Raw genomic sequence first — 18,324 nt, 5'->3', positions numbered from 1 at the left:
CTCACCCCTGGTGGCAGCTCCAGGGGATCACAGGGAGCCCTGTTGGAAGGTGAGGAAGCTGCTCCCCCCCCACCCCCCCACCGAGGCTTTGTGGGCCTCCCTGGAGGGGAGGGGGGGGCCTCCGGGAGTGCCTCTGGGGTCTCTTCTGGAGTGGAAAGTCACCCAGGGTCCCCTCCCCTCCCACTCTGACTTTCCCAAGGGCCCAGTCCTGTCCCCCAGTGCCCCATAGAAAGGCTGCCCACTTGATTGCTTGTCTAAGAGGAGTTCTTTTTAGGGCCACACCTGCGGCATATGGAAGTTTCCAGGCTACGGGTTGAATCAGAGCTGCAGCTGCCGGCCTAACCACAGCTCACGGCAATGCCAGATCCTTAACCCACTGAGCAAGGCCAGGGATCGAACCCACGTCCTCGTAATCCTACTTGGCATCGTTAACCACTGAGCCATTCAGGAAACTCGTAAGAGGAGTTCTGATGCTGGCCCGTGCGTGAGGCTGGCTTGGGCCTCTTTTGGGGGGAGAGGGCAGCCCGCAGCTCCCCGGCTTCCCCGGCTTCCCCGGCTTCCCTGGGAAGGGCTGGCTTTGCCTCTGGTTCCCAACGCAGAGGGTGCTTCATGTTGTGCTCCTGCTTCGGAAGCTGTGTGGCCTGCAGCTCCGGTTCTCTTCCCGTACACCTGCTGAGGCCGGAGAGCTAGGGGCTGGGGCCCCCTGGCCTTTAGGAGATGCATTTGGCTTTCGTTTCAGTGGGTGGCGGGCGGGGCGGAGCGGGTTAAACTGAATCAGCCCGGTGTGTTCTGCCTGGGTCTCTCTGGGGTGGATCGGGGAAGAGGAGCTTGGAGGAGCGTGGGACGGATGCTCTGATGGTGACCTTGAGGCCGCTTTCGGGAAGGAAGAGGAGACGGAGAAAATGAGATGGCAGGGACAAGGCGCGGTTTCACAGGGCTCGGGGGCCAGAGTTAATGGCCTGGCTCAGGGCTGCACGAGGGGGAGGAGGGGCGTCGGGGGCCGGCGTGGGGAGGGGGCGCCGTGTCAGGTGGCGGCCGAGCTCGTCTCTCTGAGCAGGAGCGTGGGCTTGAACCCCCTGGCGTTCAGAAGCCGGCTCGCGAAGAGGGTCGCACGGAGAGACACTGGAAAAGCAATTTCCTGCCGGCTTTGTAGAAAACCTTTGGTTTGACCCTGACCTTGAAGTCTTGATAACTCGGGCTAGTTTTTATCCCTCCAGCTCACACAGGCCATTAGCTAGAGCAGAGGATCTTTTGAGGGCTGCTGGGAACCGATTCCATCCAGATCCTTCCCTGGACAGCTGTGGGCTCGGAGGAGTTCTTGCTGCACCCTTGTCTGTGTTCCCTGTGCCGGGGGACAGGGCAGGGCCTGGCACACAGTAGGTGTCTGTTAAGCGCCTGCCGACTGCAGATGGCTCTCTGCGTGAGGCTCCTGGGCCCCCAGCCCCTCCCTGCTCTGCTCAGCCTTCCTGCCGCCGAGTGCTTTTCCAGGACTGTTTTTCTTGATGTGTTCCCCTTCAGTGCGCGCGAGGAAGTACTTTGAGCTCAGGATGGGGGGAGTGACTGCTTTGTGGGCGTCATCAGCTCGGCACAGCCCGGCTGGGCTTGGCTGCCAAGGCGTCTCCCGCCCGCTGGAGCTTGACCCCCTAACCTTTCAAAACCTGCTTCCCGTGGCCCTGCTGAGCCCCCTCCCCCTCCTCACGGGAAGCCCCCCTCTCCGTTTCACCATGCCAGCTGTCTGGAGAGTGGCAAGCAGGTGGCCCCATGCAGCTGTGACCCACGGTGGAAGGCCGTGTGGCGGGAGCGGGCTGGCACAGCAGGGCCGGGAGCCATGGGAGCAGCATGATCGGGGCTTAGAGCCCCAGCAGCGCCAGGTGCCAGGGTTGTGTGTGCAGCTTCCGCTCTCCTGGGTCACAGGGGGAGGGGAGTGGCTGGGTGGGAGGCCTGGGTCCGTGCCCAGTGCTCCAGGAAGTGGCCAGAGGGCCAGAGGACACTGGAAATGGGTCAGGACATCCTTGTGGGAGGAGAGCTCCGGGGTCAGGAGTCAGGGGTCAGGAAGCTTGTTGAAGCCGGCCTTGTGATCTGTCTTGGAGGGACCCCCTTCCAGCCCTGAGGAGGCCGAGTGCATTTCGAATGACCTTTTGGTGGTCTGGGTGGGAAGGTAATGTCCCGGCTGGGAGGAGAACTGGGATCCGAGAGGCCCAGGGAGATGAGCTCAGCGGTTGTCCCCAGCCCCTCCCATGGGGCTGCCCCCAGGTTCCCCCCCCCATGGCTCTGGGGGGCCCTCCAGGGAGGCGTCTTGCTCAGTGGCCAGATTGGACCAGCCCACCTGGGTCAGAGCTGGTCCTGCCCTCACTGTGGGTTGGCCCTGGTGGACCAAGTGGGGCAGCTGGCGAGTCCAGCAGAGCCGCGTGCAGACGTGGATGGAAGAAGGTCCACGCAGCGCTGGGCGCGGGCCCCGGCAGCCGCCGATCTGTGTCTCAGAAGGTGGAATCCCGCCCAACCGTGTTTCAGCACTTCTGAGCATCAGACTTCAAGGCAGACGGTGACTCAGTCCTTTCTGGACAGAATCCGGCGGCTGCTGGGCTAAGCCGCCTGACGGCGAGTGGCGGGCACAGCGGTGGGCACGATGCAGCCATCCCACCTCTCCTGCCCTCCTTGTGGGGCAAGGCCGGCCCCTGGAAGACCTCGGGGCACAAAGGAAAGCCCCCTCCCCTCCCTACAGCAGCCGCGTACAAAGGCCGCGGGAGCTCGTCCGTCTGCCTCTGTCTCTGTGTGTGCGCAGCCGAGGAGACGGACAGGGTGGAGGAAGCGTCCCTGTTAAATTGGCCAGACCCAATCCAGTCCCCGACGCCCCGCAGTAACCCCTGCTGGGCCTGCAGGGTCGAGGTCCGGTCCCTGCCTGGAGCAGCGGGTGAGCCGGAGTCCCTGCCCCCTGCCCTGGGAGCGCCCCCGCCCCGTGCGGGGGGCACCTTGGCCCCTGACGGCAGGCGTGTGAGTCCGGGGCTGTGGAGTTGGGCGGACTGGTTGTAATCCCAGGTCCAGACCTCCTGAGCCTGCGGCCCCCTCTGTAAGATGGGTGATCAGGGATGAATACCCGCCACCTCCTGCCACCGAGCCGAAATTGTCTGCAGGTGTAGCGAGTGGCGGACCCTCCCTGCTGAGAGGTCATGGCCAACCCCAGATTCTACTGCTTGCTCGTTTGGGGAAGAGATGCTTCTGCACGTGAGGGTTGCCACCCATGCAGCTGCGGCCGTCCATGGGGCCCTGGGTACCTCTGAAGCCATCGTGGAATCTCCCTGCTGGGCGCAAAGCTGGGCCATTTCAGGGACGTCCGCATCAGACACTCACCCGTCCGTCCATTCATTCCCCGGGTATTGAGCCCCTGCTGCAGGCGTCGCCTGCGGTATTTGGAACCCAGCGGGAGAAGAGGGTCTCAGCCCTGCCCCCATGGAGTGGCTGGCCAGCTTGTCCCCTCAGGGACACCTGTTTATTTACCCCAAGGGTCCCAAATTTGCACAAGCCATTCTAGCAAGCTACATCTATTAAATAGTAACGAAGTCACTTAAAATGGCTTTTGGAATGAGCACGGCATAAATAAAACAAGAAATTAATTCATTTCCCCATTTTTTATTGATCAAAGACCTCGTCGTCAGCTGCCAGTCAGAGCGTCGGATCGGCAGCAGCTTGGCCCAGGAGGTTATACTGTGCCAGCTAAAGCAGAGCCACTTGTCACGTGAAGTACCGTTTTAGTGCCACTTGTTGAAGTAGTTCAGGAAATTCAGTGCCGTCCACGGACCTTTTTGGAGCCTGCGTTGTAGAATGCGGGTTTCAGATGTGTAGACCCCCCCCCCCGGGGGGGGAAGGTGCAGAGGTTTTGAAAGAAAGTTCCGGTCCTCGTGATAGCTGTGTGGCTGACCTGCCCCTGTGCCCTCCGTGGTGTTCACGTCGCTGTCGCCTCGCGATGTTGGCCGTCCTGGAGGCTCTGGCTGGCTGGTGGTCTCTCCCCGGTCCTGGGCGTCAGCTTCGAGGCCGATTAGGGCCGGCAGAGGTGTGGGTGGAGGGCCAGGTCCATCCGGGGTGTGGCTGCTCCCCAGCTGTGTCCAGGAGGAATGTTGACCCTGAGTGCAGGTCGCAGGGCCTGGAGGGGCTGCGGGGGCCAGCTCCCTGCCTCCGCCCTCCCAGGCATGACGTCACAGGGCGGCGTGGGACCCAGGGACTTCAGGATCTCCGGAGGCAGTGGCCCCCGTGTCACTGGTCCCTTCTTAAAGCCGTTCTTTGGAGTGAGGGCCCCGCATCGTAGGAGGTGGAGGGCAAGGCTTTCCCACTTTGCAGATGGGAAAACTGAGGCGGGAGAAGACGAGGGGTGGTGAGTTGAAGCGGACACTGCCCTGTAGCCAGGCCAGGGCTCTTACCTGGGGGTCTGGGGTGGAGTGTGGGCCTGTGCCTTCTGGCCCTGCCCTGGAGACCCCGGGCGGGGGGTGGGACTGTGTGATGGAGTGGGTGGGCTGGGGACACCAGCCAGCATCCCCAGAAGAGCTTTGCATGTCAGTGACCACCGGCAGGGCGGGGAGGGTGGACGGGGATGGGGAGCGCCCTGCAGGGGGCGTCCCCGTGGAGCCCATGACCTCAGCGGAGCATCGATGCCAGGAACTGCGGGCCGCCGGCCTCCAGACATAGTCTGGGGGGCAGCAAAGGGACTTCCCCGGGACAGGCCTTGTAAGGGGCGAGGGGCACTCAGGGAGGTCGGCCTCCTCCTTGCCACGTCTCTGAGCCTGTTTCCGACCTGCACACGGGGGCTCAATGCGAGTCCGTGGTAGGGGCAGATGGGATGCAGACATGAAGGCAAAAGCTCCCCGTGAACTGCGAAGTGGGGCTCCCCCCGACCCCGCTGGCCAATCCCCGAGCCACCATTTCTGTGTGTGGAGTCTGCCCGTCGAGCCCCAAAGCTGGACTTCTACCTTCAGTGTCTCCCTATTGCCCTGAACAGACGTCGTTACCCTGCAAGCATTGTTTTCCTTTAAAAAAACAAAAACAAAAACCCTGGTGTCACCCTGCTCAGCCACCTACAAACTTCAAGAGAGCTTAAAGGTCAGAAGTCTGGCCTTGGAGGGTAGACGGACCCAGGTGTGTTCCCAGCTCTGTCACATCCTCGCTAGTGGCCTTGGGCAGGCTGGGCACCCTCTCGGGGCCTCAGTCTGTAAATGAGGAGGTGCCGTAATGACTCTGGGTTGCTGTGAGCAGGGCAGCCCTTAGCCCCGAGCCTGGTGCCCTGGAAACCCTTGCTCCCTGGGAGCTTCTGAGATTCCTATGAGCCAACTTCTGGATGCCCAGGGCCCCAGATCCTGGTCCAGCCCCTCCCTGAAGCAGCGAGACTTGTAAGCACACGCAGTGGGGGTGGGGGTGCAGCCCAGAGCAAGTCTGTGCAGACGATGGGTGAGTCACAGCCTACAGAGCCCAGCACCCAGGCCCAGGCCCTGCACAGCTCCCACGGGTGGGCCGCAGTGAGCCTGGCCTTGAACATGGCGGCCCCGCCCCTTTGCCTGGTCCTGGGCTCCCCCCCCGGGGGTGGGGCCTGGGGTCCTCATCCCTGCAGCCTGTTTCCAGCAGGAACTTGGGCCCAGCCGTGGCCTGGCTGCTCTGGGCCTCGCGTTGTCCTGTCTGGGGAATGGGGCTCACCCTTGTCATCGCAGGCGGGACGTGAGTTTGTCACTGGAGCAGGAAAGCAAGTACTGTTTGTTGTCGGCTCCCTCCCTCCCTCTCTCGCCTGGGGTCGTGCCTGGGCCTCGAACCGTTCACACCACAGAGCCTGCCTTGTGACCCGGCTGTCAGCTCCCTCTGCCTTTGTTCCCCTGAGTACCTGCCTCTCAGCGCTAAGGTGTGTGAGCTGCTGGGTGGGTGCAAGATCTCCAGGGCTCCTGTTCCGGCACCTTCTGGGGGACAGCAAGCCCAGGGAGGGGTAATGGTGGCGGGGCCATGGCCTGAAGGGGCTGCTCGCCCCGTGGGGCGGGGCGCCTGTGTCTCGTCCACCCGGTGGGGCTATCCCTAGCAGTGTCTCCCTGATCAGCGGGTTGGCCACTAAGAAGCCACTCAAGCTCCCCACAGGAAGCCCCCCCTCCCCGGTGCATCGAGGGCTTGAGGCTCAGATCATGAGCCCTGGCTCGCAGGGCTCTGCTCTGCCTCTCACGTCCAGGGTCCCCGAGCTAAGTGGCAGGTGACAGTGAGCAGCAGGCCTGGGCTGTCCTGTGCTGCCGCGCCTGGGAGGTTGGCGTCTGGTCACAGAGCCTGTGTGCTCACGCTAATCTGATTTCAGCCTGATTAGGTCGCAGGAGGCAGAAAAGGGCCCGAGATTAGAGGCTGACGCACCCAGGACACGGGCGGCCCCCCCTCTGGGCACAGCGGCCAGGCCTGAAGAGGGACTGCCTGGGGCCCTGCCTGGGTCTGGGGGCGCGGGGGGTGCCCTGAACAAAAACAGCCGCGCTGCCTTCGCTCGGGGCCACTTGTCACAGGGCCAGTTTTCTGGGGACGGATTGTTATTGGGGCTGCTTAGCTGGACTTCGGAGGCTGAGCTTCCAGACGCTGGGAAAGCAGTGGCCGCCCTTTGTCGTGGGCCTCCAGGGCTGCAAAGAGAGAATGCCACTTGCCCCTGAGGCCACAGGGACACGGCCAGCCGTCAGGCTCTCTCCGGCCACAGGCCAAGGAGGGGCAGCTTCTGGCTTCACACTGGCCACTGGGCCGCCCTTGCCCGCTGTCACTCAGCCTGTGGCTGAGATGTGCCTGCGGCTGCTGGGTCCCCGCATCCGCTCCCTCACGCCTTCAGGAGTCTCTTTGCTGGAATCGGAAGCCGGCCCTGCTGGGAGGGAGGGATCCCGAGGCTCCGACGGGCCAGGCTCCGGCCACACGCCCTCCGGGGCCCAAGGAGGTGGGGAAGGAGGGGGCTCCCAGGTGAGTGGACATGAGTCGCCCACTGTCCCTGCTTAGCGGAAGGGGAAGGGGGCTGGGCCCTCCTTGTTCTGCTCCCTCCCTGCCTCAGTTTCCCCAGTCGAACGATGGGCGAGATGGTGACCGTGGGGCTCATTCGAACTGGCCCTCAATGAGAGTGAAGGAGAAGCTGTTGGTGAGTACTCCGGACCCAGGGGACCTGGGGGACCCAGGACTCGGCCAGCCCTGTCCTCCTCAAAGGGCCTTTGCTGCTCTGAACCACACGTGGGTGCACGTCTCAGCTCAGTCACCTCTGATCTGGAGCCAAAGTTCTCCCCTCTCTGGGCCTCAGTCTCCCTCCCTGTAAAGTGGGTGAGTCACGGAGGGAGGGAGGGAGGAGCGGGCGGCCCAGAGCTGGGCGCGCGGAGCCCTGTGACCAGAAGCCGGGCCCAGCACTTGTCCCTGCCCCGCTGCGTCCCTTGCCCAGTGTCCGAATCAGTCTGCGCGGCTGTTGTCCCTGGCTGGTCCGCGGTGCCTGGGGTGGTGCGCCTGGAGCGGCACGGGCAGTGGTTTGAGATGGTGAGGGGCTGGAGTGGCCACGCTGGGGGCGGGCCCAGGCCGGGCAGACGCTGTGCCCGCCGGGCGCCTGCCCCCTTCTGAGCCCTGAAAGGAAGCCCGGCCTTGCTGTGTGATTATGGTCGGGAGCTGTGTAATTAACTCCAAAAATGGGAGGCCGAGGAGGAATTAAAATAAATGCTTGGTGGAAATTAGAGACGAGTGACGTGCAGAAAATAGTGGAGCCAGGCTGGAAGCTGCAGCCGCCCGGGGCAGGCAGGAGGCAGGGGTCTGAGGCCGCGGGGGCAAGGGGGCCGGTTGGTAGGAGTGGGTTCTGACCTGCCTCCTGGGTCTGCAGGCGGCAGCGCGTGGGGACCCCAGATGGGGGCGCTTAAAGCAGCTCAGGCGCCTTTGGGCCGGGTTCTGGAAGCCTGAGATCAAGTGTCCCCAGGCTCTTCCTCGGGGCCTGGTGGGAGCGTCGGTCCCAGCTCCTGGGGGCTCCGCTACTCCCCGGAGCCTCTCTTGGAACCCTTTCCCCGTTGTCACATGGCCTCCGCTCTGCCAGTCTGTTTCTCTGTTTTTTTTGTTTTTTTTTTTTAATTAAAATTTTTTTTCTGGTAGTAAAAGACCCAAAACATACCATTTGCCCATGTAGCCACTTTAAGTGTACCCTTCAGTGGCTTGGAGCACGTCTAGACCGCTGAGCAGCACCTACCCCTGGTTCTTCCCAGGACGTGGTCATTGTTCCAGACCGACGCTCTGTCCCGGTTACACTGCCCGCCCCCGAGCCCGGGCTCCCACCCTCCTGCTGTCTCTGTGGATTTCCTTGGCCTTCTCCTGGGTCCGTCGGGTCAGGGTGTGTCCTTTCGTGTCTGTTCTTTAAACTGTCAGGTGCGAGAAGACAAAGACGGGGCCTGTGTTTGGTCCGCCGTCCAAAGCAGTAGCTGTGGCCCGTGTGGCCGTGAGGCTTAAACTGGGCAGGATGACGTTAAACGCAAAGTGCCTTCGTGCCGTCAGACTGGCCGCGTTTCCGGCGCTCGGTGGGCACGTGTGCCTGGTGGCTGCCCTACTGGATGGCACACACCGAACGTTTCCATCATTCTAGAAAGTTCCGTCGGAGACTCCTGTTCCTGGGAACACGAGACGTGATGACTAAATCACGCAGGATCGGGACTGGCCCCGGGGGCGGGTGTCGTCTTTATCAGGACCTTCTGGTCGTCCTTTATCTTCGTCTTTTGATGAAATGTGAGCAGTGGCTACAGATGGGATGATGTGTGGGACTCCCGTTCATTTCTTGATTTTGACAGGGGCGCTGTGGGGGTGGAGGCGGGGGTCACACTCAGAGGTTTGGGGGAAAGGGGGTCACATCTGCAGTTTACTCTCATGTGTTCAGAAAACGTTCACGTGTACACCGATGCACACACAGCTGCACATGGATAGACACCAGTACACACAGATGCACAGATACACAAAGATACACGCAGGTGCACAGATACACACACAGGTACACGCTGACACACACTGATACACGAAGGTACACGCACACAGATACACATACAGCAGATACACTTCGATACACACTTGCAGTTAGAGTGATACACCTGATACACTTCGATACACGAAGACATACGCAGATACACAGATAGAGATACAGATCCACGAAGCCGCACACTGATACAAATAGACACAGTGATACACGGAGATACACAAAGATAGGGAGTAATATTATATGACAGGTTTTCAAGCCGGTGTTCTCCGTGACCAGGGAGCAGCCCCAGCCAGAAGGCAGGAGTGGCCCCATGCAGAGGCTGCTCCAGGGCCGGGGGAGGTGCCCGCCGGGGGTGGGTGGCTGGGAAGATTCCTGTCTCTGCTGGGGCACCATGTGGCTGGCGGGAGCCCTCAGTGCAGCTTGGTTTTACGCTGGGCCTCCTGTGGCTTCTGATTCTGGCCTGTCCGTCACCTCGATCTGTCCATTCGTCTAAATTTCTGGTGAGCAATCCCAGGCTCTGTGCAGGTCTCTTGGCATCGAGCTGTTGGGCCTTTCGCAAGGTTTTAATGGCAGCGGGGGCCGGGGGGGTCTGAAGCCCTGGGTTATTGCTCAGCTGTGTGCACCGCGGTCCTTACCTCGTGGACAGCCACGCCGAGCTGCACCAGGGGGGCTGATGGCTCCCACGTACCTGGCGCCTCCTCTGTGCCATCAGGGTTTGTAATTGACCCGGCCAGTAGTGTCCTGTTAGGGGTCCAGGCTCGGGAGCCATAGCCGTTCTCCCCAGGTCCCGCAGGCTGAGATCGTTGAAGAGGATTTGAACCTAGGTCCTGTGACTTTAAGGTATGCATCCAGGCCACCTCGTCTGCTGCCCCCAAGTCTTTCTCAGCCCTTCCTCCATGGGAACGGGAAGCTGGTGGTCCTATTCGCCCACCCGCCCCACACCTCCTGCACCTGCTGCTTTGCCACGCCCACTGCAGGGGCTCAGAGGCTGAGTACTGGGTGGAGGACATACGCCCCAGGCTGGCCTTTGTGCTCCCACCAGCCCCCCGCTGTGTCTGGCATGTGTCCCCCCAGGGTCCCCATGGCTTCCTTGGGGCTTTGTCACGTGGAGTAATAGGGTGTGTTTGTGCCGGGAATGGCCGTGTGAACGTGTCTGTGTGTGTGTGCGTGTGCACGCCATCCCTGCGGAGGGAAAGCGGGCATATTTGGTTCTAGCCGAGACCTGGCAGCGTTGAAACTTCTGGATCTCTGGGCAAACAGTCAGGAATGGCCAGGGCGAACAGGACTGCCGGGGACATCAGGGCCCGCAGGACATCGGAGCTTTGAAGCGCCGGTCCAGGGCGGCGCGCGGCGGCAGTTTGCCGCTTGGGTGCAGCCCTTACAGGGTGCAGGTTTAGTAATTCCCCTTCTCTCCTTAGTTCCTGTGTTTGAAGAACATTCGCACCTTCCTGAAAGTCTGCCACGACAAGTTCGGGCTGAGGAACAGCGAGCTGTTTGACCCCTTCGACCTCTTCGATGTCCGAGACTTCGGGAAGGTGAGTGGCCTCTTCCCTGGCGCTGCAGGTGAACGGGCCGGGCCGGGCCCCTCCCCCTGGAGTGGGTGGGTAGGGGAGGGCTGGGGTGTGTTACAAACAGGTGGGGGGGGGTGCGTGTCGTGTTTGGGGGCCTCTCAGGCTGTTCAGGGTGTGATGAGGACAGCATCACAGAATCGGGTCCAGCCCTACCTTTCTAGGCGCGTGACTCCGAACATTTACTTTCTGCCCCAAATCTCCGCTCCTTCGTGGGGGATGGGCAGCAACTCACAGGGGTGGGGGTGGGGGTTGACTGAGACGATGCAGGGGTCGTGTTTATGGTGGTGCTCGGAGCAGGTGGGGTGATGATCTGAGCTCCCTGGTTCCTGGAGGTGACCCCTAGATCGGCGGCAGATGAGACAGGAAGTCAAGTCTCCCTGTGTTTTTAGAAAGTGCCCCTGGCGGCTGTCTTGCAGGACGCCTGCTGGCACAGGTGAGGAGCAGGTACAAAGGCCGGGGTTGGGGGTGTGGCTCATTGTGAATTCCTGGCAAGCCTGGGTTCAGAGTGCCAGTGTGGCCCGTCACCTACCACCCAGAAGCACCGCAGTTCCCAGGTCCGTCCTTTTAAACAGGAGGGTCAGGACCGGGACATCTGGTTGGTGGATAGGTGGCCGAGGGCTCGAGTCAGACCTAGTTCTGGGCTGCCCTGTGGTCCAGGTGTCCTCGAGTCCCTGCCTGCTCTTGGAGAGCCACGCTGCCTGGCCCTGCCCTCTGCCGCTGGCACAGGCTCTGCGGAACGGCCACTTCCCGGACGACTCGGGGACCAGCTCCACCTGCTGATGGGAACGATCAGAGGATGCTTATTGCTCACTTTATCTGAGGGCCATTACCAGGGACCCGGCGTTCGAGTAGATGTTGTGCGAATACAGGATTTCTGAAGTGCAAGAGGGGTTTTGTGTTTGCAGTTGCAAATGCCGAGAAGTCAGTTCTGAGAGGAGCCCTTATTTGAAGAGCTATGAAGTGTCAAATTAGCATCAATAACTGGGACTTTCCCATAAGCCATTTGGGCCTGATGGTATTCTTCTTTGGTTCCGAAATTCTCTAGAAATAAGACTTGCGGACCCGTTTAGGGGACCTTGTGTAATCACCCAGCTCTTAGAGGCATCTCTTACCCCCTCCCTCTCTCTTTTTTTGTCTTTTAGGGCTGTACCCTGCATATGGAGGTTCCCAGGCTAGGGGTTGAATCGGAGCTGTAGTTGCCAGCCTACACCATGGCCACAGCCATGTGGGATCTGAGCCACATCTGCGACCTACACCACGGCTCACGGTAGTGCCGGATCCTTAACCCAGGGATCGAACCCGTGTCCTCATGGATACTCACTGGGTTCATTAACCACTAAGCCATGACAGAAGCTCCTCTTCCTCTCGTAAATGACTCACAGAATTCCCTCTGGCTTTGGGGCACCGGCCCGGGACTCTGAGGCCACCAGGCTTCCTTCTGCCCCAGGGCACGTCCACTGCGGCGGGAACCGCGGATGCGAGTGGAGCTGGGCTGGTGTCCTTTTCCACAAGCGGGCTTCTCGGTTTGCAGAGTTGCTTTCCTGTGGATCAGAACCTCCTCCTTGTTCGTATTTCTCCTTGTTTCCCCAGCAGCGCCTTGGGCAGGGAAGAAGCGGATGGCTGGGGACTCCTGGGAGGGGCCTTCACACACACATGCACACACACACACGCTTTCACGAACACACTCAGATGCACGACTGGTATTTAGAATAATTGTGCAATGCAGAGGAGTCGGTGCATAATTGGGCGCTGCTTTGGCCTTGCTGCAGCCGAGGGCAGTGAGGCGAGAGGTGCATAAGTTTGGATTAAACCCTCGTCACGTGGCCGGCCAACCACACCTCCGTGCTTTGAAAGGGGGTGCCCCCCACTGTGGGCGTCAGTGATTCCAAGGGGGCGGTTTGACCTCCGGAGACAAGCCAGATGCACACAGAAGGGCCCTCGGGTTGGGGGGGGCAGGCAGTGGATTTGGACCCCGAGTCACAGCATGGCTGTCGGGAAAGGAAGGGAGGTGGCCACCTGCCCAGCCCTGGCACGGAACCTCAGGGCTTCAGTTCAGCCCCACGTTCTGCAGGGGGTGCTGGGACTCAGGAGGGCAGCTCAGGTGCTATGAGCTGCCCTGGCTCTGCCGCTGCGCTTCACGGACCCAGTTCACAGTCTGGGTCCCCTTAGTGGCCAATAACCTTGACAGATGATGCAGGGACCCGAGGACCGGGAGCCCCCAGCACGGTGCTGGCTCATAGCAGGTGCTCATTAAACAGCAGTGCTGCCTCTGCCGCCCCACCCCCGGGTCCGGGTGAAGTGGAACCGGGCCAGCGCAGGTTTGTGGCGGCCTCCTCCCGTTTTTCTCCATTATTTCATTGGTGAAGACTTCACACCGGCACTTTGGGAGTCAGAGCCAGGCGGCTTAGCCCATGGACCTGGGACCCCCTTGGGCTGGGTCCCAGCTCTGCTGTCACCAGCGGTGGCCCTGCCCAGGAGACTTCCTCTAAGTCCTGTTTGTAAACGGGCGTTGGGAGTGGCACCCTCCGAGGTCTGCTGAGCGGAAAGCAGAGCCGTCGGTGGGGTCTCAGCTCCAGGCCCATGTCTGGGGAGCTCGCCCGGCTCTCAGCTGCCCTCCTCTTGCTGCTCTGGCTTTCTCTCCGTCGTGTGGCATGGCCTGGGGGTCCCTGTGGGTAGGTTGCCCGCCTGGGACGGGGCCGCCTGCCATGTGTACCGGCCGCTCCCAGGGATGCCGCACCCCTGCCGGAGCCCAGCCTGCCCCCCGCGCTCTCCGTCCATCGGGCTGAGTCTCAGGGGCCGCTCTCTTCCTCCCCTGCTTTTCTCTCATGTCTGGAAAATCTGTGGGCTGGGCTCCGAGCTGAGTTCAATGTGGGTCCAGGGGCAGCTTTGAGGCTGAACCATGCTCTCCCCACGGTGGGGGCCACTGCCCGTGTGCTTTGCACATGACGTCCAGGGACGGGATGCCCTGGGAAACACACACGGGCATGGCCCCAGCTCCCCCTCACCGTGCTGCCGCCTGCTCTGCTCTCAGATTCGGACACGGGACTCTCCCCGCCCCAGAGCAGGTGGGCAGGCACAGCTGTGGGCAGGCTGGCAGAGCTGGGGCTCCCGCCTGCTGGAGGAGCAGGTCTGGGGGGGTCCGGGCTCCTCACTCAGCTGTGACTTCCTGGATGGACTTGGGAAGGAGGTTGCGTGCCAGCGGGCTCTGGGCACAGAGATGGCAGACCCTCGCTGAGGTCCCCATGGCACAGATTCGCTCGTCCCCCTCTAGGAGCCCCGCCCAGTGGGACAGCCAGGCGGGTCTGGGTGTGCTCAGTGACATCAGACGTGAGGATGTGATGCTGGCCCCTCGGGGGCAGAAGGTCCGTCCCCGGGGCAGTGCCAGTCCCTGCCAACCAGGACCTGCCTGGGGCCCGTGTTGAGAATGATGCCAAGGCCGATTCTTGGACAAAGGGGGAAGGGTTTGGAGGTGGGGATTTGAGGGGCTAAGGCTTTTCTTCGCTTTTCAGGGACTCAGGCCTGGAAAGGGTCCTTTTGGGAATGCTGGTTTGTTAGTTTCAGGCTGGTTTTGAAATTTCCAGAGTTTTTCCTTTTGTTCTTATTGACACAGTTTATCGTGCTGAGGATCTGTCGGGGTGTGGGGTTTTGTCATTTTTCTTTCTTTTTTTGGTCTTTTTGTCTTTTTGGGGCCATACCTGCAGCATAGGGAGGTTCCCAGGCTAGCGGTCTAGTCAGAGCTACAGCTGCTGGCCTCCCCCACAGCCACAGCAACGCGGGATCCGAGCCACATCTGTGACCTACTCCACAGCTCACAGCAATGCTGGATCCTTAACCCACGGAGCGAGGCCAGGGATCGAGCCTGTGTCCTCATGGTTACTAATCAGGTTTGTTAACCACTGCGTCATGACGGGAACTCCTGTGGGGCTTTTTCTAAGCAGCGGCCTCTCAGCTTCCCGAGTCTCTCATGGTGGCATCGCCCGTGGGAAGCGCAAGACCTTCGAGCCCTGGGCGCCTCCATCGGGCATTCGATTTATCAAGTCTTTATGAAGCACTTACTCTGCTAGAGATCGAACGGGAAGACTGGCGTGACCTTTGCCCTCCGAGGGTCACCTGGATTAGCCCTTGCGCCGCTGATGGCAGGAAAAAGGAGTGTGCCCCCGCCTCCCCCAGCTGGCCGTGGCCGGCTGGGAGCCCCACTTCTGCGATGGCGGTGTGGACGAGGTCGTGTGAGGTGAGAGCTCAGCTGCAAAAGTCCCTGTTGTTGGGGAATGATAACCCCTCTCCCCAGGAAGCCACCCTGCAGCGCTGGGCCGACTCGCTGGTGTTCTTCCTGTTTCCAGAACCGGCAGGGCCTGGCCCCCTGGCCCCTGGGCTTCCCCTTCCCGACGTCCCTTTAGGGCAGGTGCAGAGAGGAGCTGATGTTTTGGGGTGCACCAAAATCCCAGAAAGTTCCTTCCTGAGCCCAGCAGGAGCCCTGGGAGGCCCAGCAGGTCGGCGGACCCCTGGAGACCCTCGAGGCTGCAGGAGCCTGGGTGGCCGGGGCCCGGGGAAGCTGCCTCGCTCGCCAGGAGCGGCTGGCAGGCCCGGGCCCTGCACCCTCCTCTCTCCTCCGGAGCCAGGCGTGGAGGGTGGTGGGAGGGGCTCCCCATCGGTCAGAGCCCGCGTGGATCTCCGCGTGCTTGGGCTTCTGAGCTGTTGTTGCTGCGGGGCTCGAGCGAGGGCAGGGTGTGGCAGTGGTAAAGGCCTCAGCCAGGAAGCGCACATACAGGGCCTATCATTTTATTAGAATTGGTTCCTCTTCTGGCTAACTCACCCGGCCAGCTCCAGCAGGAGCTGAAGGATCCAGAAAGTTGCTTCCGGAAGTCATTTTTTTTTTTCTCGTTTTTTTTGGCCTCTGTCTCTGATATTTTCCCGAACGGTCACATTAAAGGTATTGGATTTCTGCTCAAACCAGTCTTGTCGGGAAAGATCTGAGCTAAGATTTGAGCTAAGGGCCTGAGATGGGGGCTGCAGGCGGAGCCGGCTGGGGTGGGGAGCATGGGCCGGCAAGGCTTGCGGCTGAGACCCGGCCCCCGCTCCCTCCCCGATGGCCTGTGATTCCCTCTCGTGTTCCCTTGTGCGGCCCTGTGCCCTGTTCTGGGCGTCTGCGGGATGCCCGGGGCCCCGGAAAGGAAGGCGCCGTGGGTAGGCCGGATGGGTGGCCGGTCTGGGCTGGGTCTCGCCAGGACGCCGTGGCCGTAGCGGGAAATCTGGTTGTGAATTGTGGACGGAGGATCCTGGCGAGGCTGCAGGGTTTCCCTGGCTTTCTCCTGGTGTGTCGGAGGTTGCAGAGAACGATACTCACGAAATGACGGCCTCATCGCCTCGTGCGCTGGGGGCCGAGGGTCCGCCCACGTAACCTTCCTGGCGCCTCGAGGTTGGCGCTCGTTACCCCATTCTGCAGGCCTGCACGCGGAGGCTCAGAGGAGAAGCACCTGGCTCAAGGCCAGAGGGCTGGCCGCGCATCTCTGATCTGGGAGTTTGCTGTTTCCAGACCCTCTCTGCCCTCCCGCCCTCCGCTGGCCGCTCAGCCTCCTTAGCAGGGCGCCGAAGTGGTGGCCGGCTTCGCCAACACAGTGTCTGGTCCTGGCCTTGGCACTGGGTTCAGTCCAGCTCCGTGCAGTGACCCCGGGCTGGTGACTTGCCCTGACCTTGATTTCCTCCGGAAACTGGGGACAGTAGTGCCAGCTGTCCCCGTTGATGGCTATGTCACGGAAGCGCTTGGCGTGGGCTGGGACCTGGTGGTCAGTGAGTGCACTGAATTTTCAGCATCCGTGTCGTTATAATCCTCAGTGGACTGGCCACCGTTGGGCGTGTTTTCTTGCACCACTAAGCTGGGGATGGAAGTGAGAAAGCCTCCCGGAGTGAGGCGGGCCTCCCGGTGGGCAGGGGGTGGGAGAGAGGAGGGGCTACTCCTGAGTGGCGGGAGCCGGGGGCGGGCCCCAGCCTGCAGGGGCCACGCCAGCTTCTGGCTCAGGGTGGTCCTGGGTCGTGCGCCCTAGGGACCTGCTCACGGCTGTCCCTCGGCCCACGAGGCCTCCCCGCAGCTGCAGGGCCCCCTCCCTCACCTCCCCAGAGCCTTTGCTCGGCTCTCCCAATTTAAAACAGTGGGTCGCCTTCCTTCTCTGCAGCCCCCCTGCCCAGTGCTGCCCACCGTCTCGGCAGTTTCCTTCGTGGCCAGGCTGTGGGTCACAGCCCTGACTGCACTGTGGCCCCCTGGCTGCACTGTGGCCCCCTGGCTGCAGGGACCTTCATGCTTTGTTCACTGACATCTCCTGGGTGCCTAGAGACCCACCTGGCACACAGGGGCATGAGCCTGTCTTTGTGTGAATTGGTGGATCTTTCTGGAAAAGCCAGGAAGCTTTGGTGGGAACGGGGTGGGGGCACCTGCGGGGGGTCTGGAGGCCCAGGCTGGCCCAGGTGGTGCCCCGGGATCTTCATCAGTCTGACTCTGCTTCCCCGGGTGCCCCTGCCGGGCTGCCCCAGACCCGCCACTCTGCCTGGGCAGCTGGGCTCACGTTGCCCCCGTTTTGGGTGGAATTAACGACCCAGGAGGGAGATCTGCAAGGCTGCTTCTCTCCTTTGAGTGGAGGAGCAGAAGGAGTTTAATTCTTCCATTTATTATTCATTGAAACACTTTGCCAGGCTCAGAAACTTCTGAAGTGGTTAAACCCGGCCCTCAGCAAGGGTGGGGGCAGATGGCAGGCTCCTCGTTAGGTCTGTGTGCAAGGTGGGCGCACAGCGGTTCCCCCACCGTCCACACCCCCGGGCACTGCCGCCCGTGTCCCTCCCGTCCTCTCCCAGCCCTGGCGATCGCTCGCGGGCGTGGAGCTCTGAGCGCTGTGCACTGGGCCCTTTATCTCCGCTAGCTCTTCAGGGGCCTCGGGAAGGAAGGAAGGACCCCAAGGCCCAGAGAGAAGACACATCTCGCTTGGAAGCGACAGTGACGATGGAACTGGGGGGCCGATTTGGGTCCCGTGGACGCAGAGGTTAGGTCAGCTGTGTTCTGTCCCTTCGCTTCTGCCAGGCGAGGTGGCAGACCCCAGGGACAAGGCGTGGTCTGCCGTGTGGGATTCTGTCATCTGCAAGGTGTTGGGAAGCTAGGCTGGAGGCCGGTGTGGAGGCCGGGAGGCAGTGTGGAGGCCGGGAGGCTGTGTGGAGGCCGGGAGGCTGGGAGGCAGTGTGGAGGCTGGGAGGCTGTGTGGAGGCTGGGAGTGCTATCTGGAGAGGCCACAGTCAGGAGAGGAGGACTCACCATCAGCTTTTTAAAGGACATAAGGCAGTGAATTCCCTTCCACGGAGGATTTTAAACCACCTGGGCCTTCTTGGGAGGGCAGGAGGAGGCAGAGGGCAGGCCCTGCTGAATCAGAGCGCGTCTCCTTTGATCTGTTTGGTGTGTACATTCTGTCTGACCTTTTGCTGTGGGCCATGTTCTGAAGAGGTGAAATCATACTTTGAAACCACTGGCCCGTAGCAGCTCAGGCAGCCTGCCTCCCTGGGACTGGGGCTTGGGGCGGGGGGCAGGTGCCTGGGGCTGCGGTCTCATGGGCTGCCTGAGGGGCACTGATGGTGGGCAGGCCTCACCCCCCTGGGGTTCGGAGGCCTCAGCTGTGCATCTGCAGAGGGTGTGGGAGGCAGGGCCATGTCTGCCAGCATCCCGGGCCCTGGGACGGTCTGCCCATCACCAGCTGCCTGCTCTGCTGGGTTCAGAGCCTGGGTCTGCCACCCGGGCCCCTGGCTGTTGTCTGTATG

General features: G+C 61.7%; 1 protein-coding gene across 10 annotated transcripts in view; it reads left to right on the top strand.

Annotated features, from left to right (window-relative positions):
- The window catches only part of VAV2 (vav guanine nucleotide exchange factor 2), a 173,109-nt gene that overhangs the window by 26,348 nt on the left and 128,437 nt on the right, over positions 1-18,324 (top strand). For all 10 annotated transcript variants that reach the window (XM_013987084.2, XM_005654613.3, XM_021071375.1 and 7 more), the window contains exon 2: positions 10,381-10,497. In XM_013987084.2, coding sequence (XP_013842538.1) covers positions 10,381-10,497 — 117 coding nt within the window. The remainder of the gene's footprint in view (positions 1-10,380; positions 10,498-18,324) is intronic.

The sequence above is a fragment of the Sus scrofa genome, chromosome 1, assembly GCF_000003025.6.
Source record: "Sus scrofa isolate TJ Tabasco breed Duroc chromosome 1, Sscrofa11.1, whole genome shotgun sequence".
Lineage (NCBI taxonomy): Eukaryota > Metazoa > Chordata > Mammalia > Artiodactyla > Suidae > Sus > Sus scrofa.
The sequence above is the reverse complement of the archived record's forward strand: the minus strand, read 5'-3'. Positions and strand labels throughout refer to the sequence as shown.